Source organism: Candida pseudojiufengensis, assembly GCF_024610245.1.
Source record: "Candida pseudojiufengensis strain CBS 10847 chromosome Unknown scaffold1, whole genome shotgun sequence".
NCBI classification, from domain to species: Eukaryota; Fungi; Ascomycota; class Pichiomycetes; order Serinales; family Debaryomycetaceae; genus Lodderomyces; species Lodderomyces pseudojiufengensis.
Window position 1 is genome coordinate 1405011 of NW_026261530.1, and position 24292 is coordinate 1429302.

General features: G+C 30.2%; 12 protein-coding genes across 12 annotated transcripts; 5 read left to right on the plus strand and 7 right to left on the minus strand. All coding sequences in view use genetic code 12, as the record gives it.

The window, feature by feature from the left end:
- Positions 1-111: 111 nt before the first annotated feature.
- Positions 112-789, minus strand: KGF55_003726 (uncharacterized protein; the record flags this gene model as incomplete). Its single annotated transcript, XM_051758551.1, has 1 exon — positions 112-789. One exon carries the CDS (start codon positions 787-789, stop codon positions 112-114), a length of 678 nt encoding a protein of 225 aa, XP_051614098.1.
- Positions 790-1203: 414 nt separating this feature from the next.
- On the minus strand, positions 1204-2241 carry PTP1 (tyrosine protein phosphatase; the record flags this gene model as incomplete). Its single annotated transcript, XM_051758553.1, has 1 exon — positions 1204-2241. One exon carries the CDS (start codon positions 2239-2241, stop codon positions 1204-1206), a length of 1038 nt encoding a protein of 345 aa, XP_051614099.1.
- A 2007-nt stretch (positions 2242-4248) lies between these two features.
- On the plus strand, positions 4249-5721 carry LPD1 (dihydrolipoyl dehydrogenase; the record flags this gene model as incomplete). Its single annotated transcript, XM_051758554.1, has 1 exon — positions 4249-5721. The coding sequence occupies one exon, from the start codon at positions 4249-4251 to the stop codon at positions 5719-5721; it is 1473 nt and encodes a 490-aa protein (XP_051614100.1).
- A 298-nt stretch (positions 5722-6019) lies between these two features.
- On the minus strand, positions 6020-7552 carry KGF55_003729 (uncharacterized protein; the record flags this gene model as incomplete). The annotated part of the gene is made up of 1 exon (XM_051758555.1): positions 6020-7552. One exon carries the CDS (start codon positions 7550-7552, stop codon positions 6020-6022), a length of 1533 nt encoding a protein of 510 aa, XP_051614101.1.
- Positions 7553-8070: 518 nt separating this feature from the next.
- Positions 8071-10620, plus strand: KGF55_003730 (uncharacterized protein; the record flags this gene model as incomplete). Its single annotated transcript, XM_051758556.1, has 1 exon — positions 8071-10620. The coding sequence occupies one exon, from the start codon at positions 8071-8073 to the stop codon at positions 10618-10620; it is 2550 nt and encodes an 849-aa protein (XP_051614102.1).
- A 53-nt stretch (positions 10621-10673) lies between these two features.
- Positions 10674-12152, minus strand: EMP46 (Emp46p; the record flags this gene model as incomplete). The annotated part of the gene is made up of 1 exon (XM_051758557.1): positions 10674-12152. The coding sequence occupies one exon, from the start codon at positions 12150-12152 to the stop codon at positions 10674-10676; it is 1479 nt and encodes a 492-aa protein (XP_051614103.1).
- A 378-nt stretch (positions 12153-12530) lies between these two features.
- Positions 12531-13379, minus strand: KGF55_003732 (uncharacterized protein; the record flags this gene model as incomplete). Its single annotated transcript, XM_051758558.1, has 1 exon — positions 12531-13379. One exon carries the CDS (start codon positions 13377-13379, stop codon positions 12531-12533), a length of 849 nt encoding a protein of 282 aa, XP_051614104.1.
- A 1013-nt stretch (positions 13380-14392) lies between these two features.
- Positions 14393-15943, minus strand: KGF55_003733 (uncharacterized protein; the record flags this gene model as incomplete). The annotated part of the gene is made up of 1 exon (XM_051758559.1): positions 14393-15943. The coding sequence occupies one exon, from the start codon at positions 15941-15943 to the stop codon at positions 14393-14395; it is 1551 nt and encodes a 516-aa protein (XP_051614105.1).
- Positions 15944-16795: 852 nt separating this feature from the next.
- Positions 16796-17600, minus strand: TPM2 (tropomyosin; the record flags this gene model as incomplete). The annotated part of the gene is made up of 2 exons (XM_051758560.1): positions 16796-17263; positions 17583-17600. The coding sequence occupies 2 exons, from the start codon at positions 17598-17600 to the stop codon at positions 16796-16798; spliced, it is 486 nt and encodes a 161-aa protein (XP_051614106.1).
- Positions 17601-18565: 965 nt separating this feature from the next.
- Positions 18566-20749, plus strand: KGF55_003735 (uncharacterized protein; the record flags this gene model as incomplete). Its single annotated transcript, XM_051758561.1, has 1 exon — positions 18566-20749. The coding sequence occupies one exon, from the start codon at positions 18566-18568 to the stop codon at positions 20747-20749; it is 2184 nt and encodes a 727-aa protein (XP_051614107.1).
- A 267-nt stretch (positions 20750-21016) lies between these two features.
- MIM1 (Mim1p) lies at positions 21017-21604 on the plus strand (the record flags this gene model as incomplete). Its single annotated transcript, XM_051758562.1, has 1 exon — positions 21017-21604. The coding sequence occupies one exon, from the start codon at positions 21017-21019 to the stop codon at positions 21602-21604; it is 588 nt and encodes a 195-aa protein (XP_051614108.1).
- Positions 21605-22040: 436 nt separating this feature from the next.
- FUM11 (fumarase) lies at positions 22041-23441 on the plus strand (the record flags this gene model as incomplete). Its single annotated transcript, XM_051758564.1, has 1 exon — positions 22041-23441. One exon carries the CDS (start codon positions 22041-22043, stop codon positions 23439-23441), a length of 1401 nt encoding a protein of 466 aa, XP_051614109.1.
- Positions 23442-24292: the final 851 nt, after the last annotated feature.

Consider the following 24292-nt stretch of genomic DNA (forward strand, 5'->3'; position numbering starts at 1 on the left):
TTGTCGTAGATCCAAAAACTCATGTCGCAAATCAGCTGAAGCCCCCATTAACCGCTTAATGTAATTCCATACAAAACAATTTTATGATACTCAAGTATTTTGCAACCAAATTTATCCAGTCTTTGCAAAAGACTTTAATAATTGCATGAGCTCATCAAGCACAATTTGAACATTACTTGGTGTTCCCCCAATAGTTATCGTTTGCATCACATCTTTTCTTCTATATTGATGTTCCAATATTAGTGGATTCTCAACGTTGATCCAACATTTCAGCTGAAGTCTAATTGAATTTAAAGTTTGACCATTTTTACCTAATATTTTGGTTACTTGCGTTGAATTTAGGTTGAACTTTCTTTCGACAAAATTGTTTTGCGAGTCGTTTTTCGGGAATGTTTCACTCTTGTGTGTATCGAGTGGTTTTATCAATTCTCTTGGTGCTGAATAAAGTGGAGTTGTATCAAACAAAGATTCATGTCTTGAGGTTTTGCTCATTGCTTTACAGATCTCTTCAGGGTCACTATTCATCACCTTGATTAATCCAAAACCTATATAGATTCCTTTCAAGTTGAAGCTATCTTCTATTGACCCTTTAATCAAAATCATTTTCTGTGATTCCAAAAGAATTTGTATAATACTTTTTAAAACATGCAATTGAATAACATCAATTATTAACTCATAATACATGCTGGGTAAATTCGAATTTTTTTCAATTTCAAAAGATCCAATCTTTGAATTACAGTTTTTCTCAATCAACTCTTTGCCTACCATGTCAAGTAGGATTGTAAGCATGATTTTTAATCCGTGGGTGGTTAAAAAGAAGTGTTGCAAAAAAAGTGTTGCAAAAATTATTTTTAACCTAGTTGCAACAAACTTATCACACCAATGACTCCAACAGATTAGTTGTGTTCTCATAATCTAACGCTTTTAGGATTATAATTTCATAGTCATTTGTAGTGTCCTTATGATACTAAGCATTAATGGGTTACTACGAATCACATGAATAGGTTGAAAGATGAAATTGTTGTAACTTAGACCAAAACAATTTCTTAACGAAGTTAAAGGCCTGGTTCATCGATCTTATTTGATAAAGGTGCAAAACGTCCAAGTGCGTTACATTTAAGTATTTAGTAAAAAGATAACAAAACTCATTTCTAGCTTATATTATATATTAGTTATTATTTAATTACATTTGATCTACAAATTTTAATCATCCTCGTTATAAATATCTTTACCTAGTCCGTATAAGAATTGAAATTGATGGACGGTTTGAACCATCATCATACGTTGAGTTCGTAACTGATAAACCGTTTTGTATATAAAGTCTTTAGTCTTGTGGTCATTCAAAATTTCTTTGAACTTATTTTTATCTTGAAACAAATGATCGTATACCATGAATGTACCAGATCTGCCTACACCTGCTGAACAATGAACGATTGGAACCGGTGCGTTTTGTGAAAGTTGTTTCGTTTCCTTTATATGATTGGATAAATTTTGTAGCGGAATTGAAGATGGTGGAACTTTTGCATCAGCCCACTTGTAATAATAAAAGTGATATACTTTCTTCTCTTTCGAACCAGATTTGAGTAAAAATTCAGTGACTAAATAATCTTCATTTTGATCATATGTTTCATTAATATTTTCGATTGTTAAATCATCATATACTATTCCATCCTCTAAATTCTTACGCCCAAAATCCCATTTTTCACCTAGATCTGGCCAATATTTATCGCATTTCACCATCCCTTGTTCAATCAATGGAGTAACCATTACAATTATTATGATATCATTTCCTTGCTTCTCCAGTTCTTCAAAACTCATTGACCAAAAGTGATTTGTCGTTGTATCTAATGGTCCCTGACAAGCAATATATGAATTCTTTAAGTCATTTGTTGATAAATTTACATATGAAGCATTAATATAATTTGAATAAGAATCTTGCTTCACCGGTAGTTTTACTCTACTTTCATTCCAAGGTGTGACGTTTGTATATCTGTTCCTGCTTTTATTTTGTTTTGATATGGCAGCAGTCAATGCCCAATGAGATGTAGTAGGATTATTTAAACCTTCAATTATTCTATTTGATTCTACCTCATTCAATTCATCAAATTTATTTCGTATCTCTTGGGGCGAGATAGTTAATAATAGTGGCAATGATTGTGAAGTTGGTGACTTGGAACCTGAGACACCCTGACTTGACGATGAACCATTCGTATGTATTAGTGGTTTCTTGAAAATATTCATTCTATTAAATAGAAGAAGTAACAGAGTATACATCTTTGAGATTCTTTGCTTGATCTGATAGAATATTTCTTTTTTTCTAAATCGTTTTTGTTACCTAATTTAACTTGTGGGAAAGCCTTATGTAAGCGGTAATAACACTTTCAAGTGAGCAATAAAGATTGAATGTAAATGAGTTAAATATAAGTATTTGATAATGATTGAAAACTTTGTTTAGTTTGAATTATAAAAATATCTTGAATAGAGTTCGAATTTTTTTAGTTTTAGTTTGTATAAAGATTTAGTTTTGGAAATTCTGTGACAATCTGCGGAAATTTAAATTGCAAAATTATACATTTCAGATACTTTTTTTGCTCTCTTTTGTTGTAAGAAATATATAACCTTACCTGACATAATAAGTCACAATTTGAAGGCTCTACTTTAAATATATCAATGAACAACGGTGTGATGTTGAATAAATTGGTGGACATTTGACTGCAAACGTATTTAGAGTCATTTGTGACTAAGGTTTAAACACACGTTGCTAATGACACGCGAGACTTTCCAACGTGTTGGTTTTAATCTAGCAGAACAGTGCCTGAAAAATATTAAAGACTAGTCAATCCTACCTATTTTTCATCACTAGTAAATCATACCATATTCTCAGCTAAAATTAGCTCTAGAGTTCAAAAACTTTTTCCTCACTTGAATATCTACCAAAATTTTTATGATTCAAATGGAAGCGTAGTAATGAATTTTGGAGAAACCATTGTTTGTATCAATTGAGATAATTTTCAAAAACGGGTTTATGATTTCAGTTTTTGTTCTCATGGCTCAAATCAATTTAACTATAGTAATCTAAACAAAAGTATCACCTGCTTGGACTTTTTAGTATTGTTGCAATTTTGCTGCAAATAATTTGTAGAATCATTTACCATTGCCAAAACTAGCAGTACCATCAAATAAAATGTCAAGGACTGATTAATTGCTCAGACTTATAAAAAAAGAGGTTCATTACGCTTGACATTAGAAGTCAATTAGTAATAGTTGTACCACATATAACTTTAAACCAATTTGAATGTTTCAGATTTTAATTTTCTTTTGTGTAAAAACTGTCAAAAACACGTGGTATACGGTGTGCATGTCACGTGGATTTAGTACTATATTTTGAGCTTAGGGGTTTTTTAACATCGATTTCAGCGGTTTGGAGCAGTCGTCTGAAATTAGTTGCCTGGCTAGCTCAATCGGCTAGAGCGTGAGACTTTTAATCTCAAGGCTGCGGGTTCGAGTCCCGCGTCGGGCTAAATATTTTTTTTTATTTTTTGTGATTCTACGTATTACACTGGATACGATTATAGGGCTAATAAATCGTTTTCTTGACAACTCATGTTTCACTGTAGCCGAAGATAGAGCCATTCGAGTTGTCTTCGTCATCAATTTAAACTTAGTTTAAGCCTTTTTTGGAAAATTTTACTGCAAAATTTAATAGACTTTTTTTCAAATTCACTCAAGTATCATGGCAGTAAATGATGACGCTTTATGTATGCAAAAACAGAGTTAAAGGCCAGATTATAGTACATGGTAAATGCTAGATGACAAATCAGTCATTTCGTACTCAGGTCTTTTTTTATCGTATAAGTTTGTACCACATATTCAGATGAGTTAAAAAAATTTAAGTGACAGCTCTCGGACATAAAGATCAAGCTCAATGTTGAATTCAAGATATCTGAGTATTCAGTCATCGAAAATTCACCGATTTATTTTTCAATTTGTTTCAGGCATCCTCCGGGCATAAGATTATACTTAAAATTTGACCCGGTCGTGTAAAAAATTGAGATAAGTTTGGACTTCTGTTTGCGCACTAAAACATGCTACCAAGACAAATCTAACTAATTAAATTCAACTTAATAATTTTTCTTTTTTTATATTAAAGACCGAAAGTATCTCAAATCTAAACCATTATCATTATCAATCTCGACTTATAGAACGACCATTCATCAACTCATATAAACACAAATCAAAATTGAAATTATGTTGAGATCATTTACGTCAACACAAAGTTCAAAATTAGCACAATTTGTCAGATACGCATCAACAAAAAAATATGATGTAGTAGTAATAGGAGGAGGACCAGGTGGTTATGTAGCAGCCATTAAAGCTGCTCAATTAGGTTTAAATACAGCATGTATTGAAAAAAGAGGAGCCTTAGGAGGTACATGTCTAAATGTTGGATGTATTCCATCAAAATCATTATTAAATAATACTCATTTGTTACATACTGTTCAACATGAAGCAAGAGATAGAGGAATTGCCATTGATGGAACTGTTGGAGTTGATTTTGGTAAATTAATGGCAGCAAAAGAAAAATCAGTAAAACAATTGACTGGAGGTGTTGAAATGTTATTTAAAAAGAATAAAGTTGATTATTTAAAAGGAACTGGATCATTTGTTGATGAAAAAAAAGTTAAAGTTGACCCAATTGAAGGTGGTGAACCTGTTGAAGTTGAAGCTGAAAATTTCATAGTTGCTACTGGATCAGAACCAACTCCCTTCCCTGGAATTGAAGTAGACGAAGAAAGAATAGTTACATCTACTGGTATTTTATCATTAAAAGAAATTCCAGAAAGATTAGCCATCATAGGTGGAGGTATCATTGGATTAGAAATGGCTTCAGTTTATGCAAGATTAGGCTCAAAGGTTACTGTATTAGAATTCCAAAATTCTATTGGTGCAGGTATGGATGCTGAAGTTTCAAAGACTACCCAAAAATTATTGAGTAAACAAGGACTCAACATTAAAACCGGAACTAAAGTTCTTTCTGGTAAAAGAGAAGGAGATGTAGTTAAAATTGAAGTTGAAGATGCTAAATCAGGTAAAAAAGAAGATTTGGAAGCTGATGTTTTATTAGTAGCAGTTGGAAGAAGACCTTACACTGAAGGATTAAACTTGGAAGCAGCAGGATTAGAAAAAGATAACAAAGGAAGACTTGTAATTGATGACCAGCTAAAATCAAAACATGACCATATAAGAATCATTGGTGATGTAACATTTGGTCCAATGTTAGCACACAAGGCAGAAGAAGAAGGAATTGCAGCAGCAGAATATATCAAAAATGGTCATGGTCATGTTAATTATGCAAACATACCCTCAGTTATGTATACACATCCAGAAGTTGCGTGGGTAGGACTTAACGAAGAACAATTAAAAGAAAAAGGAATTAAATATAAAGTTGGTAAATTTCCATTCATTGCAAACTCAAGAGCTAAAACTAATTTAGACACCGATGGATTTGTTAAAATAATTGCCGATGCTGAAACAGAAAGAGTATTGGGTGCTCATATCATTGGACCAAATGCTGGTGAAATGATTGCTGAAGCAGGTTTAGCTTTAGAATATGGCGCATCAACTGAAGATATTGCAAGAACTTGTCACGCTCATCCAACATTATCTGAAGCATTCAAAGAGGCTGCTTTAGCAACATTTGATAAACCAATTAATTTTTAAGACTGTCATAAATATAATATTTAATAAATATTCAAAGTCGTTGTAAAAGTTTATTCCAAGTGAGCGGAGTGAAGCTTAGAAGCAAAATTGTGTTGATCCATGAACTTCTATTTCGAGTTTCTATTTCCTTCATGCCTTTGTACAAACTCTCTTTGCGTTGAGACTAGTAAAACAATTATTTAGACGCCTAGGAGCCAGAGTTCGACTCATGTGTTGGTTGCAAATGATGAATGCCAATAAATAATTCTGGTTATCATTCATCGATGCAGTCTTCGATTACTTTATCACCAATAACATATTAGAATCCTACACTTTTCTCAGAACCTTTGGGTAAAAGCGCCATGAACTTATAAATTTTCCCCATTTCATCATCATCAACCAATCTTTTGTAAGCACCATAAATTTGATCCTGTAGTTCTTCATTTGAACTATTTTGTTTAATTAGTTGATCAACTCTATATCCAATACCTACATTAGTCAACCATTCACCTTGGGTTATGGGACCTTCAATTTGAACCAAATTTTCAGCAAGTGATTTCAAATTGGAAAAGTCTACATCAATTGATAAATCAACCTCTCCAGGTTTATAAAATGGTGATACAAATTGATGTTTATAGATCCCTCTTAGTGAATTTTCTGGAATTTCATTTACAACCCCATAATCTATTATCAATGCTGCGCCTGACTTTTCACCAACCAATTGAGCAATTTTCATTATATACAATTCGGCCTCCGTACATATTTCAATCCTTGAACCAATTGGCAAGTCTTTGTATCTATTACTTATTTTGGGTATCATCGATGATGGTGTTTCCTTTGGTGATATACTAAGATGGAATGCAGTTTCTAGAGTAGGATTATCATGTGCCTTAGTTGTAGTTTCAAGCTTTAATTGATCATTATTAACACTAGGAGTATGTTCCACTACTAACTCTCTCCAACCATCTTCTTGTTTGATAAATGATTTTATAGGTAACGCGTCGAAAAACTCATGAGCTATCACGTAATTTGTTAAATTTGTATTGTGATCTATACTTTTTTCTGTATCTACCCAAGTAATTGGATTTCCCCATTTTGTTGTAGATTCATGATACCCTTGATCCGTAGGTTTAAGAATGCTAGCATTTCCATCACATAGTAATTTATATTGCTCCTGTCTTAACACTCCTGATGCCTCAATCATCACAAGTTCTATTTTTGGCTTTATAGGACTTACTTTATCAATAAATCTGTTAAATGTTTTGATTATATCATACATCAAAGTCCCTTTACCTGGTCCAAATTCAATGAATCTTATATTAGATGGTTGATTTTGAGATTGCCATATTGTGAAATACCAAATCCCAATCATCTCTCCAAAAATCGATGAAATTTCAGGACTAGTCACGAAATCACCTGTTTTTAAATTTAATGGGTCTCTTGTAGTATAATAACCAAAGTGAGGATGAGTTAAACATTGTCTCATGTATGCACTTAATGATATAGCACCAGTTAATTTAATGGTTTGTTCGAAAAAGTCAGTCAAATTATTAATTTCTTTGGCAGAAGGACCTTGCTCAGGGAATTGAGGATACTTGCCAATATTTTCTCTAACATTAAAGTCTCCTTTAATATCATTTTCAAGTTTTAGAATTTGTTCTTTTACTGTTTTTGCTGCTTCTTCGTATTCTTTTTTGGTAAATCGACCAAAATACAATCCATCTTTATGTGGGGGTAGATCTGACTTCCGCGGCGATGATTTTTCAGTATCTTCGGGGTAATTCGAGGCAAATAACCTCTTGCAAGTTCTTAGTGTGCCTGGCAAAGTTCTCCTAGTTAATTGACTTAGCATGTTCCTATTTTTCTTTGAAAATATGGTGCAACTGAACCATCTTAAATCTTGAATAGATCTAGAAAATCATATTCTCGAATTTTGTGACATCAAATAACCATTTAAAATTTGGTAGCATTGTAAACCCTATAACGCTTTATTTGATGTTGTGATGTAAACATTAGCCTAAGTAAAGCTTTGTTTGAACAGAATCTAGTTGAGGGCCTCTCATTAGGGAGTTATTTGAGTCGTTTTATATGTTAAATCAAGAAATATAACACAACGATCAATTGTGATTGGAATCTGAATTATCATAGACATTGATTATAACGCGTCTTTGCTACCAATTCCCGTGCAGTAATAAACAACACTTTTATATTTCTGTGTTTTGTTTGTTTCAAGTTTCAAGTTTCAAATCAGAATTTTTTGACCATATTTCTTTCGACAACTTGTGCATTACATTTATTTCAGATTTTCATTGATTTTTCGTTTACCTCATTGTTTTTTTGAATTCCATTCAGTTTTGATACTTTCATGATATGTCATTTGCTGAAAACTTTTGGTCTCAAGATTATACCCTGGGATTTCAAATTTTATTTAAACAACTAAAAGAAGGTATCAATGAAGACAATGATTTCATAAACCTATTTAAAAAGCGAATGGAACTGGAATTTCTATATGGTTCATCTTTGCAATCTATTCAGACAGACTTAAAACCTTTAAGCAAAAGACAATATAATGACGATTATGTCTCAACCATTAAGAACTCCTTTTCGAAATTACAAGATAATTTTTCCAAACAAGGTGAATATCATTTAAATATAGCGGATAACATTGAAAATATGGTGTTGAAACCTTTTGAAAAATGGGCCAGCGAGCATGAGGAAAGAGTTGATTACTCTAATACCATATTAAATTCAAAATATAAGAAATTGAAGAACTTACAAATACAAGCTGATAAAATTCAAAAGAAATATTTTAATAAGTGCAGGCTATTGGAAGAGTTTAAGAATAACTATACTGAAGAAGAATTAAATGAAGAAACCAACGATGCAGATTTTCATAAAAAGATCAACGGCAATACAGAGGAAGAAGAAGAAGAAGTTAATAATTTTGAGTTCACACAAGTAGAATTCAACACACTTCAAGTCCAAAACCTAATTTCAGAAATGTTGAATGGAATCCCAAAATCATCTCATAAAGTTGCTATTTTAGGAACTTATCAAAATGTATCTACTGGAAGTTCAATAACGCAGTGGGTGTTAGATAATGTATCTGAAATCGGGAAAAACCTTGAGAAAGCTGAAAAATTTGGACAAGATTTAATTAATAACAATTTTATAAAAAACATTAACCCAATAAATAAAACATTTATCAATTCATCTCAATTTTATTATCAATGGAAACCAGAAGCATTTGCATTGGCACAAATTAAACCACAAGACCAAGAAGAGACTCAATCATTCACCAAGAGTTTTGGACAGTTTAACTTGGACGACATGAAAGAAGCAATTGGTGTAAATAGTATAGATTACAACGACATATCCCAATATCCCAGATTAGTCAAAGAAGTTGAGAATTTGGACCTTCAGTATTTTAACGTGTGTCAAGAATTGGATCAATTGAGATGTGAATTTGAAGAAGTAGCAATGGATCATTTAACATTTATGCAAAAGTGTGAACTTGATAGATTAAAGGCAATTAAGAAAGTAACTTATGATTTTATTGCTAGTTTTTATACTAATACCAATCGAATTCAAGATATTTCTCAAGAATTAATATTAATTGAAGAAACAATTAACCCGAAAAATGATTTAAAGTTTTTAATTGAAAATTATTCAACTGGATATTTCAAACCGAAGGTTACATTATATGACAACTATTACGAATCGAATATTAAACAAACTTTTGGTGTTGATTTGAATGTGAAGTCTAGATTAGACAAAAAAATAGTTCCTATTTTAATTCAATGCATACTTAGTCATTTAGATCACGTTTATCCAGAATTGACTGATGATCAGGAAAGGATTAATTTGTGGACTCAACCTGTACACTTAACGAACACTCACGAATTAAGATCACAATTGAACGGATTGGACAATCCAAACAAAATCAATGAAATCTTAGTCAAAACAAATCCTATCGTCATTACCAACGTTTTAAAATTATATTTACTTGAATTACCAGATTCATTAATTCCAAATAGTTTTTATGATGTTATTAAATTATTATATTTAAATTACAATGAAACCAAACAAAAGGAAGTACGTATAAATGGTCTACAAAATGTATTATCAGAGTTGCCGAAATGTAATTTAGCTACATTGGATTCTTTATTGACTCATTTAAAAAGATTAATTCAAATAATTGGTTCAAAGAATAAAGATGCTTCTGCTAACTTACAACAACTTATTTGTTTTGAATTTGGAAAATTAATTTTAAGACCAAAATTTGAATCGCACAATAATGCCGATACGACTTTAATATCGTCTAGACAATACTTGAAAGATAAACATCCGTCAGCCCTTGTTCGAGATTTAATCGATAATAAAGAAACAATTTTCAACGAATTAAGAAGAATATCATCAACTAGATCAACTAGTAGTAATAGTAGTATACCAAGTAAATCTAATTCAAACTCATCGTCAAATAAACAATCAACAAATCAAGAATTAAGTCCCACGGAATCACTAGCAGCTAGGTCAAAGTCTAGATTAGAATCCAGATTAAAAAGTGCTGTGAAACATAATAAAGAACAACATCCACCTCAGCCTGCTCATGATCAGCCAGAACTTCAACAGCCAAAGACTCGTAAACAAGCTTCACAAACTGTTGTTGAAACCATCCCTGTACAACCAATCGATGAAAAAGAAAACATCAAACCTAAATCATCATCATCAACTCCTCCTCCTCCTCCAACCCCAACAAAATCACCGATCTCGTTAAAAAGATCAACGTCACCAAAAAAGAAAAGGTTAAGTTCAATGTTATTAGATGATCAGGTTGTCAACACCAATGGTTCATCAGACTCATTAAATACCTCAAAATTAGATCCAAAAAGAAAATCAATCGATTCATTGAGAACATAAGAGAAGATTTAGAATTTCAACTGAATTATCATGATCATTCATTAATTCAATAACTAAAGTAATTTAGAATGTTTTATATCATGTCTAAGTCTATATACAAAGACTACTAAAGCCAATAATACAATAATTAAAGGAATTAAAATCCATTTAATAATTTTATCAAATATAACTCCATCATTATTTGATATTCTTGGTTTATCATTTGAATTCAATGATTCTTCTTCAATTTTTTGTTTTTGATATTGATATTTAACTTCTTTATGTTCATTCATTAATAAATCTACTTTTTTTGAAATTTCTTCCATACCAAAATGTTGTTCTCTTACTTCACCTATTAATTTTTGATTTAATTGTGATACTGAATCTAATAATTCAATATATTGTTTTGCTATTATATTTTGTAAATTATTTACAACTGATTGAGATTGTTGAATTAATTCTTTTAATTCAGAAATTTCTTGTGATGATGGAGAGTTTGAAGATGAACTAGATGATGAAATTCCGTTAGATCCAACAATTTTTGATAAATCTGCTATTGAAAATTCTAAATCATTTAATCTATCAAGTACAATTGATAAATCAGGTTGATTTTTGATTTCATTGTTTTGGTTCATCTGCTGTTCCATCATAAGCATTTCCTCTCTATGTTTTCTTGCCCTCTCCATTAAAGATTCCCTAACGACATTCGGTCTAACATGATCATCCTTTGGTGTATCAACAACTTTAGTAATTGTATCAACTTTCAATTCTCCATCAATCATTATTCCGTGATCATCTATTGCGTCTTCAATTACCTTATCCCATACTTTAAGTCCTAAGATTTCGAATTCTTCATTTGATTGAGAATTTATAAAACTAGTTAATCCTAACTTATAATTTCCAACTGGTATTTTCACATGATTAGTTTTAAAACATAGATTATTATCTACTTGAATTTTAAACCAATTTTTAAGATTACTATATGAAATTCTTAAAGTAAAAGGTACATCACTTTCCAAATATCTGAATTGACAATCTCCTAATGACTCATCTAAATTGAATTTTTCCGCATCACTTCCATCATTATTAAAAATTTTTAAACCTTGTTGTTGATTATTATTGATTAAGAATTTAAACCCATCGAAATTCTTAGATCCAATAGTAGATATAGAATCATCATAAATCCAGATCGCTAAGTTGTTATCACTGAATCGAATATCTTGAGACTTTCCAGTTGATCTGAATACTATTTCAATTGTAAATTCATTTGAAGTTGGTAAATTGAGGTTTGACCACATTGAATCTAATTTCGAAAATAATAGTCTTCCTGAATCAAATTTTATGCCATTTGATAATTGATATGTACTTATATCAGACTTGTAATTGATTTGTAGTAAGTTATTTAATGATAATTCATCAATAATTTCAGACGTAGGTTTTGTATTTAGCTGTTGTTGTTGTTGCTGTTGTTGTTGATGCTGATCTATATTTATATCCGGTATATATGCAATGGCTAGCGCCAAGTTTACTAGCAAATAGAAAATGAATTTCATTGTAAAGTGATCAACATATGAATGATATTGATGCTTGTATTATTACTGTGTTAATAATTTTTCAGTCTAGCTATGATCTTTTAGATCAACAAAAAAAAAATACGTCAAACGAGATTAGAGAGATTACGTCAAATTCTGTATTAAAACAAATTCTTTACAATAACAACTTCAAGTTCCATATTCTATGAATTTAGTCAACTACCTATATTCAGTCAGACGTACATATCTATAAAACTGGAAATTGAACCAACTTGAAAAAGCGGAAAAAATATGGTAAAAATGAAGAAACTTTTGATTTTATCAACTTTTTATCAAATCAAACACCCCAGAAAGTGTTGATCAACCAACAAAGGAGCCAGTCAAACACATTGAGCAATTTTAAATCGACGTATATCCACCATCTACTTTTATATCTGATCCCGTAATGTAACTAGAAGCATCTGATGCAAGTAGAAGATAACTACCAACCATCTCGTCGGTTTCTGCTTCTCGACCCATTGGAGTTAATCCCCACCATTTAGCTCTTTGTTCCTTTGGTATAGGTTCACTTAATAATGTGTTTGTATATCCAGGGCTTACTGAATTAACTCTAGCAAATCCTGCAAATTCAACAGCTAAACCTTTTGCCATATGCATTACTGCTGCTTTAGAAGTATTATAACATGTTTGATAATTTGGAACATTATTTATATGAGCTGAAATTGATGCAGTTATTATAAATGATCCACTTCCTTGTTTTTTAAAAATTTCTCCAACATATTTTGCACAATAAAATACTCCATTAACATTTACATCAATTACTTTTCTCCAATTTTCTGGAGTTGAATCTGGATTTAAAATTGATCCAGTATACCAAGCAATTCCTGCATTAGCTACAAATACATCAAGTCTTCCAAATTCTTCATCGATTTTATTGACAACTTCTTTAACTTGTTCAGCATTTGTTACATCAATTTGATAAAATTTAGATCTAACTCCATAATCTTTAATTAATTTCTCACATAATCCATTATCAGTATGTGAATGATCTAATATTATAACATCCCCACCTGCTTGAGCATAACCTTCTGCTATTGCTGAACCAATGGCACCTGCACCTCCTGTTATTACTGTGACTTTACCCTTTAATGAGAATCTTTCAAGTATATTCTTAGATAAGTTGAAAGGTTTGGTTGGTACTTCTAAATTTCCATCTGATTCTGGTTTAATTAATGATTTAAATGACATTTTAAAATTATTTTGAATAGCTTTATTTATAGTAAATGAGTTTGATTAGTACAGATTGCTAAGATATGATAATTTTATACCTATTTATATGATTTTTAAAATTTTTCAATTCGGCATCATCGTATCGTGTTTCTTTAGTTATGAATTCGGAATAAAGACTGTTTCAAAAACACTAAATTAACCCATTAAACGTTTAATGTAATGTATATACAATATTAGCACCCCAACGGTTTGAAGTTTCTTTTTTAAATCTTTGTACTCAGTTCGGAAGAATAAAAGATTATATGGAATAACTTGTACTTTTGTGTTAATTAATATTGTGCTTTGGTTTTTATGTCACAACAATCAGTGTCACGTCTAGTTTAATTTTTGACCAATATTTTATTGTCGCGGAATATTGAGAACCCATCTGACGTCATAAAGTGCAATCACATTAAAGGATAAATTTTTCAGAACTAATATAATAGCAGCTTCAATCTAACCAATTACTTAAGTATTTGGTCAATTACCATTGAAAGATTCTTCTATAAAGCATTACGCAAATCAAGTCGACGGAGTAGCAAAAACATGACAGTTTGTTGTCTTGTAGGTACTTTCAATATTTTGATATTTAGACCCTGTAATTCATTTTTGTGTCAGATCTGATTTATTTACGAGGCATCGTAAAATGTGAATAATTATAATTTAGACTATAATCAACCATTAATAACTAGCATTCATGCGGGCAATACCCAGGCTAACCTGTCACAACGATTGAAACTTGATGTAAGTTCAAGTCAGTTAAAAGGTTAGAGCTTTATTCGGGGAAGACTGTTCTGCAAGCTTTATTATCACTTTAGTGCTACAAGTATATAGAATTTGACGAGGGTGTCAGCTGAGAAACAAAGAATGAGAAAATATGTCCATATTATTCAAGAGGACAAATCAACAACATCTTAATAAGTTTATAATTTAGTCTCCTATTATTATATTAATCATCTATTCCTAAATATTAAAATTATATTATTATTTATCTACCTTACTTGCTGAAAAGCTTGATCAACATCAATCCTTAAAATTAATAAAGATCTTAATAAACCAATCATAGTAACAAAACTTGCTAAACCTACTGGTACAACAGCGAATACAACAATATTATAAAAATCAAAAAATCTTCTTGGTTTCAGTCGTTGTCGTTTCATATTATTTAATTTTCTTTGTGATTGTGATTGTGACGATTGTGATGATTGTGATTGTGATTGTTGTGGACCAGCCACTAATTCAATTCCCTGTTCTTCCTCATCATTAATTATATGATTCGAATTTCTTTTTTGTTGTAATTCTGTTTGATTTATTTCTAATTGTAAATTTGAAGTAACAAAATTTTGAACAATAAAAGTTAAAGTTAATAAACAACTTATTAAAATCCAAATATGTAAACCATATTGATATCCAGTAGCACTAAAAGTACTTACTAAATATAATTCTATAGTTATCATTATTGTTGACATTGATAATACTCTAACTATTGCAGCAGAAGTAGAATAAGTTATAATCCATCTTACTAATAAAGAATCTAAAATTGAATAAGATAAATAAGTTGCAACAATACACCATAATCCAGTTAAAAAATGTTCTAAACCTCTTGCTGTAGTTAATTTTCTATTTATTGGTAAATCAATAATTCTTTCTTCTTCAATATATATTCTTTTCCATGATTGAAATAATCCAAATAAGGGAGGTAATAAACTAACATCTCTACAACTTGCTAATAAAAAATGTTGTCTTGCATTTAAAAATTTTAAACCTAATTTTTTTATTGATGTTTGTTTAAATTTATTTTTATTTTGTTGTTTATTTTGTTGTTGATGATTATGTAAAGTTATAGACGATGTAGATTGATGAATTTGTGATGAATGATCTGGATTATATGATATTGTATTATTCAGTAATGATGATTCTGAAGATTCCAGATGTAACATTGAAGTTGAATTGTTTCTTGGGATTGGTAATGATGGAATTGGTGTATATAAATGGGATAATAATGTTGATGCAATATCATTCGAGGAATCTTGTCGATTATGCAATAATGGCTGGGATTGTGTTGGATATGATGATTCGTAATTTATATGATGTAGATTATTTGAACTATTTTGATGTAGCATTTGAGATGTTTCATATGTAGGTACTGCTTCATCTGGATCAAATTGTTGATCATGTAAAATACTTGAGTCGACAAGATTTGGATCGTATTCAACTGGATCATTGAGGGGATCTATTCCATGAAGATTCTGTAAACTTTGTTGATGATGATATAAATTTGACGAATGTATAGTAGGAAATGATACAGATCTAGAGTTTTGTGATAGTGAAGATCTAAGATTTGTTTGTGAGATTTGATGATTCAAAGCAGGTAAAGATTGATTGGAATTGTCATTTTGATTTAAATATTGCTGTGCGGAATGATTTCGCCGTTCTCTTAAATTTGTTTGGGAAGGAGTGGAAGGAGTTAAATAATCATCATCTATTTGATTTGATTCTAATCCACTTCTAAATCGAGATCTGATGGAAGACGATATCGTCATTAGTATCTTGAATATGAGTGTTTCTTAATAATGAATGCAATTAAGGATTAATTCTGAACGGTGATGGTTTGAAAGTCTTTGTCAACTCTATATGGTGATATTACCTTATAATAATTGAAAAATGATAAAAAAGTACAAATTTCAATAATAAAATGAGTCTATGAGTAGCACTGTGCAACAAAGTATATAATGAGTTTATAATGCAGTTGATTATCTTAGCAGATGTAAGTAAGTCTGGTATTGATCTGGTTGACTTCCTCGGATTTATTTGAATGATAAGATTGATTGATTGTTTGTTTAATATAAAAATATTTTTTTTTCTCTCTATTGTTCTAATGAATTTCATTGTTTCAGAAATTAAGGAACAATCAGATAATTAATTCAAATTCTCCTCCTTGATTTATTGTAAATCTTATTGATAATTGGTCTAAATTAAATCCAAGCGTTCTACAGTGCAGTTTTAGCCGTATCATATATGTGACGCTCTGTTTCAACACAGATACTAGACTGGTGCTAGTTTAATGTATGGTTCACAATGGGCCACGCGGTTATCCATCTCTGATATCACAATTTATTCAAATACATAGAGTAGAAAAAGTTAGTTTTGAATATTTTACAACAAGGAGGCGAAGCTCACAATACGATGTACATTATACAATTAATCTAATCTTGATGTATCAAAGAGAATACGATAAGAAATACACTTAGATTCGATCTAAATCTCAAATATTAAATGGTTCTTGGTAGTAATGCTATATATAGTTAAATTGATTGCAAAAACAATCAGCACTCGAGGAATAATGAAAAATGATAAAATCCATAGCTTCTTTTCCCATAACTTAATCGACAAATTTAAATAGCTTCTAATTGTTGACTAATTTCATCTAATTCAGCTTTAACATTATTATAATTTTCAGTTAATTCTTCATATTTCTTTTCAATTTCTTCTTTTTCACTTTCTAAACTTGTAACTTTTCTTTCTAATTGTTCAGCTTTTATATCAGTTTCTCTTAATTTTTCATTTGTTAATTTTAAATTTTTATCACTTTCTTCTAATTCTTCTTCTAATATTTGATTTTTTTTAGTATAATTATCATTTGAAGTTTTTAAAGAATGAGATTCATCACTTGTTAATTTTAAATCTTTTATTGAAGTTTCTAATTTTTCAACTTCTTCTTCTAATACTTGATTTTTTCTAGTTAATGATTGAATTTGATTATCTTTTTCTAAATTTTCTTGTTCTAATTCTTTAATTTTATCAGCTAATTCATCTGATTTTTCTTGCCATTTTTCAGCATCTAATTTTAAATTGTTGATTTTCTAAAAAAAAATTGCAGTTAGTAACTTGATAATTACGATTCAAATTTGTAAAAGTAGTGCCAAATAGGAGGCTGAAGGAATGATAAAACCAATTGATTCGGACTCACCATAATTAGGTATGAATCAGTCTATAGACCTCATCAATCTTCCCAGATTTTAGATCTCGAGCATTTTTATTTTAAAAGTCTAGCTCATACATTATTCAGATCATATCAAACCTAGGATTGGTCAGATTTCTCCTCAATTGAACATTTCAAATATTTTTTTTAGCTCTACCATCCAATGAATTGACACCACCAATATTCAAAATAATACATACTTCCTTTAATTTATCCATTTTATGATTGAAATGATTGAGTTGTTAAAGTGAAAATGGGGTATCAATGTTCAACTTCAAATTCAAAAGAAAGATCAGAATTGAGATCAAAAAGACAACAAAAAAAATATTAATTATTTTGATTTAAAAATAAATTTATTATTAGTACACGACACTTTGTATGTAAGAAAGACATTTTGTATTAGTTAATTTAATTTTTGACGTGTCACGTTCATTTTTTAGCATACAAAGTGTCGTCTAGTATAGTATAATGTCGGATCGTCTAGTATTTGTTTATCATAGTAAAGACTCAGCACTAAAAACTATTATAACATTGAATTGAAAAGGTATTGACTTATTGTATAACTAGAGTTGAAAGATCTAGTGTTTGTGATTTTGATTGGACAGATTGTAATTTTATGCCGATTATACAGAATTATGGTAGGAATCTATCGTTTAGATTATAATTCAAAGTGTCAATATATTAAGTTTTTGTCTCTTTCACACGAGGTCATTGAAGGAAATGTTAATCGTCACAATAGTTTTTACTCTTGAAGTAGTAAGATTCGTCTTGACGAAGAGTTTCAAGTTTATAAGGTGAGTAGACGAAAATATAACTTTCCTTTACTGACCTTAACCCTATAATAAAATAGAGAGCATTTGGTAGTTCCCTTCGGTACACTAGTAAAACTAATAATAAATTATTTTGTGTTGCAAAACCAAATTTAATATTTGACCAGCCATTTTGAAATTATGAAACTTAATATTATTATATTCAATGTGATACGGTGCAGTACAATACAACGCTTAAAATTCATATACGATGATATCATTTAATTCAATTGATGATCTTCTTAACCTGAAACTTTAAATTTAGAATTTCAAATTTTAGTAAAGATTACAAAACCCTTTTCTTTCAAATTAATTTAAATTTAATTACCAACAAGTATACTAAAACTAAAGCTAATGAAACAGTCTAAAATCATATGACTACTGCAATACCAAGATCATCTCATGCATCTATAATAACGGGGTCAACTTCGGATCCATTTAGACAAAGTTATCAGGCTCACAAACATTCGGATAGTTTTGGTTCGAATCTATCGTCAACTCAAAATAAAGTTTATTCAAGACCATTATCAACATCAAACCCCTTTGAGATCATATATACAGATGAAGACTTTACTACAACTCATACCAAGCAACAACAGCGACAGCAAAAGCCATCAAACCCAAGTGTGATACAGTCGGGTTCAGATGCTATTATTCCTCAAGAGTTGTCAATTCAATTACCTCAAAACCAATGGCATAATTCTGAAAATTATAATTTGATATCTCATAATATTAGTACCGGTGGTGGATCTTTTAATCTTTTGAAAGACCCTTCAAAAAGTAGTGTCGAAAGTAAGGTAAACCAAAATCATCATCCTATAGTTACGTTAATTGATCCAGATTCAATTAAACGATCTGGTTCTCAATTATCAAGGCTGGCTACAATGAGAAATAGAAATAAAATTAAGCTGAGAAATAAGACAGTGAATAGAAAAGAAATACATAAAGGGTTCGTTCTTGACGAAAGAAACTTCAACATCAGTAACAATGAAAAATTAGGTGGTTTATCATCCAATAATTCATCCCCTCCAAGATCACCAAAGTCTTCCAATTCCATATGGCCAAAATTCATATTTCCAGTGTTACGAAAAAAATCATTAAAATATCAATCAGTTTCTAAATCTATACCAAATTTTAAAAATGAAGATCAATTCCGAAATTTTATAAATTCTACAAATTATAACGAAAAAGTTTTATCTATGTTGCCACATAGAATCAAAATGTGGAATTTTACGGAACCTTTACATCCACATCCATTATTGAATTATAAAGTCATTAAAACCAATAAAATTGAGCCCAAATTACATAATCATCATCGACATTCAAGATCAAATTCAATAAATCTAATGGATCTGTTATATTCATGTTATAGATCAAAAGTTTTTCAATTAAATCAACAATTGAAAAGTCATCCAAGTGGGAAATTACAAAAATATCAAATTATTCCACCTAAATTTCAAAAATTATATCCACAAGATTCAATACTTTTGTCAAAAAAGGAATTGAATCGATTAAATTTGAATTTAGCTGTTGAAATATTGTTGAGAAGAACAGTAGCTGCGAAAATGGAATATAGGTTGAAACATAATGGACTTGACTTTAATAAAGTTGATCAAAGTTCGTCTTCAATATTTTCATCATCATCAGCATCCTCATCTTTGAATTCAAGCTCAAGTTCAAGTTCAAGTTCAACTTATGAAACTCATGATATTGAATCTTCAGCTTCCTCAACTTCTTCATCCAATCCATCAAATCACCCTCAAAAATCAAAATCTCCAAAAGATAGTTTGTCATCAAATAACTCGTCAGATTTTTACAACAATGATGATATACTTTTACAGAATCAATCAATGTTCAATGATTTGTTGATCACTAATTCTAATCCGTCTTATACTGAATCTGGGAATCACCATAAGCCCCCAAAATCACATTCAAATAATTTGGAGGACAACCAGGCTCCTTCAGCTCCAACTCGATTAAGAAATCCATTCAGCTTAGACCCTAGAGCAAACAGCTACGATCAATCAATTGGATTACTGCACCCAAAATCAAATCAATCATCAACGTCTCAATTAGATCTAAGTAAAGACGATAAGTACAATAATAGTCGTAACAATCTAAATTCATCATTATCACTATCTTCCATTACATATTCAAATAATCGAAAATCAAATTCTTTTTCAAATTCATTATCGTCATCAATATTAACAAGCACACATAAACAACCAAAAAGAAAATCAATTAATACATCAAATACATCGTGTCATTCAATTTTATATGATAATGATAATGATACTCAAAGTAATGAAGCACAATTATTTAACAATGAATTATCTCCAAAAAATGAAAATTTTCATTGTTTAGTTAACGATTTTAAGATTGATATAAATGAATTAAGAGATGAGACTAGAAATTATAATTCAACAAGTCATCTTAAACGAAGTTACAAAGTTCATACCTTTGAAAAATTAGGTAGTAAAAAAACAATACCTGGTAATATCATTGATCCAGATTCAATAATTAAAAATATGAATGGGTATGATGATTTATATAAATAGATTTTTTATATAGGCTTAAATACTTTAGTTACTAATGACATTTTTATGAAAAAATTGCATATTTTCTATTAACGGGTTTATTGGTGAACTTATCTCCAGATTTGTCTCCAGAAAAAATCTCATGAAAACTCTATTTTTGAAACAATTAATAATTGTACAACAAATTCCTGAACACTATCTTTCAATTAGTTTATCATTAAGCTAGTTGCCCTTTTTGCATCATATTACAGCTACTTATACTACTGAGAAACTTTTGGGGTTTTAATCATGTCAAATTCATACATTAAAGAATCAAACACATCACAACGAAAACATACCAACAACCAAAATCAAGATACAATACTGAACCCGACGGATCTAGAAAAGCCAAAAGATGAGATAAGATTTGATCCAACAACCACGAATTCAAAAGATGAAGAAATATTAAAAGAAATAATAGTTGATTCTCTTATTGAATCAAATGATTTAACAACCGTTTTATCTTCACAAATATCACCAGAAGAAATCGTAACAAATTCAGATATAGCAAACACGGATAATATAATTGAACAAAGTCGACAATTGGAAGAAAAATCAAATCAAGAACAAACAAGACAAATAATGTGGGCTAATTTAATAGATATTTTAAAAAAATCATCAATTAATATAATTTTACCATTTATTAATGGAATGATGTTAGGATTTGGAGAAATTTTAGCTCATGAAATTGGATTTAGATATAATTGGATTGGCGCTAAAGTTGAACCTGTAAGAAGGTTACAACAAAGAAAAATTGCATTAGAAAACCAACAATTACAACTGCAACAACTGCAACAACTGCAATTAAATAGAATAAATGGGGCTAGATTTTTGTAAGTAGATAGAATTGAATGATAATGGTATGGAAAATAGTACTTATTGAATCGTGAATTAAAGAGGACTGAATTAGCCAAGGGTCAATAGTGGATTTTGACTCGGTTCTTCGTGGTATAAGTCCTACAATGCATCTTCTAACTCAATCTTCCCTGCAATATTGGTTTATTTCCTCTAAGCTAAAATTCTTACATTGATGGGTTCCTGGTATAGGACCACACATAATCCTAGACGACCTGTCGGAGAAAATTCAAATCGGGTCAAGAAAATAACGATTTGACACTTAAAAAACTCCGAAATAAATCTTCGTAAATTATACCTATGTACATATAAAAATACAATATAAAATTACATTTGAGCCCACGTTATTCTCTATCCTTAAATTGGCCTCTTCTACGAGTCCTTTCCTCTCAATTGCACCATCAAGAGTATCACGACAATGTCACAATCATCAAACAAGCGAGTTGAATCAGATGCTTTCGGGCAGATTGAAGTACCTTCAAATAAATATTGGGGAGCTCAAACTCAAAGATCATTAACAAATTTTAAAATTGGGAATGTAACAATGCCATTATCAATAATTAAAGCATTTGGAATATTAAAAAAATCTGCTGCAATTGTTAATGAAGAATTAGGTAAATTAAGTCCTGAAAAATCAAAAGCAATTCAAGAAGCTGCAAACGAAGTTATAGATGGTAAATTCAATGATAATTTTCCTTTAGTCATATATCAGACTGGATCAGGAACTCAATCTAATATGAATGCTAATGAAGTTATATCAAATAGAGCAATTGAAATTTTAGGTGGTGAAAAAGGAAGTAAAAAACCTGTACATCCTAATGATGATGTTAATATGTCACAATCTTCAAATGATACGTTCCCTACTGTTATGCATGTTGCAGCAGTGATGGAAATTGAGCATCATTTATTACCCAATTTAAAGAATTTGAAACAAGCTTTTGAGCTAAAAAGTAAAGAGTTTGAACCAATTCTAAAAATTGGTAGGACTCATTTACAAGATGCAACCCCTTTAACATTAGGTCAAGAATTTTCTGGTTATGTTCAACAATTGACGTTTGGAATTGAACGAATTGAATCAAGTATCAAAAGACTATCTTATTTAGCTCAAGGTGGTACAGCTGTTGGAACAGGTTTAAATTCTCCAAAAGGTTTTGATGTAAAAATAGCACAAGAAATTTCAAAATTAACTGGTATAAATTTTGAAACTGCTCCCAATAAATTTGAAGCATTAGCTGCTCATGATGCTTTTGTTGAATGTTCAGGACAGCTAAATACATTAGCTACATCACTTTTCAAAATAGCTAATGATATAAGATATTTGGGCTCAGGACCAAGATGCGGATATGGTGAATTAAGTTTACCTGAAAATGAACCAGGGTCATCCATAATGCCTGGAAAAGTTAATCCAACACAATGTGAAGCATTAACTATGGTTTGTGTTCAAGTAATGGGGAATAATTCGACGATAACTTTTGCTAATGCTTCAGGACAATTTGAGTTAAATGTTTTCAAACCAGTTATTGCATATAATTTATTAAATTCAATTCAATTATTAAGTGATGCTTCAAAATCATTTCAAATTCATTGTGTAGATGGTATAAAGGCAAACAAAGGTAAAATTAATAAGTTATTAAATGAATCATTGATGTTAGTGACAGCTTTAAACCCATATATTGGATATGATAATGCTTCAAAGATTGCGAAAAATGCTCATCAAAAAGGAATAACGTTAAAACAATCAGCTTTGGAGTTGGGATTGTTAAATTCGGAGGAGTTTGACAAATATGTACGCCCAGAGAAAATGCTTGGGCCAAGTTAGGTTTTAATGGAAAGTGAGTATTTTCATTCATTGAACTCTTCTTTGTTAAATGTATTATCGTTTCTTTATTTGTTAAAATGAATATTAAGGTTATTTCTGATAAAGACTCAGAAAGTCATGTAAGCATGCTTCAAGAATATTTAATGGTTGCAAAAATTAACACTTGGTAGTTTGACTCCAGCTCTATAAAAAACAATTCATCATCAATAATTTTTTATTTAGTTTTACCCTTCTCTTTTTCTTTTCTTCAATCAAAAAGTTAAGGGAAGAATTTGCCACGACGAGTTAATGTAAATGCTTCCAAGTTATACTCGTTGCCATTTTAAAAATTAAAATGTTTTTGTATTTCCCGAGAGTATTACTTTAGTATCCCTTTTTAGGAAGTTTGAAATTTGTCTTTTAAAGAATTTTGAATGTCGATTTTTGTAGAAGGGTACATTTTTTAGTCTATTAATACGATGAATCAAGTCTTATATAACAATGATTATTTCTATAGACTCAATTAAAATTAAAGCCGATGAAATGATATGTTGAACTGCACTTTAAAACAAGTTTCCCATCCCTCGAGCTTGACGAAGATTCAATTGCAGAGCAAGAGGTAATGTTATATACTCATTCTGTAAACGTAACAAGAAGAGACTAACGATTCATTATACAAAAATGTCTTTGAACTTTATTCTAATCCTAGTCATTATATTAATCAAAAATTAAAACTAAACAAATAAACCATCCAAAAGGTGAGAAAAATAACAATCATAACCAACAAAATATTAAATCTTAAATGAAATACCAGCTTTGATGTCACTTTGTTTAATAAATCATTAATTCTCTTTTCCTCTTTTCTATACTCC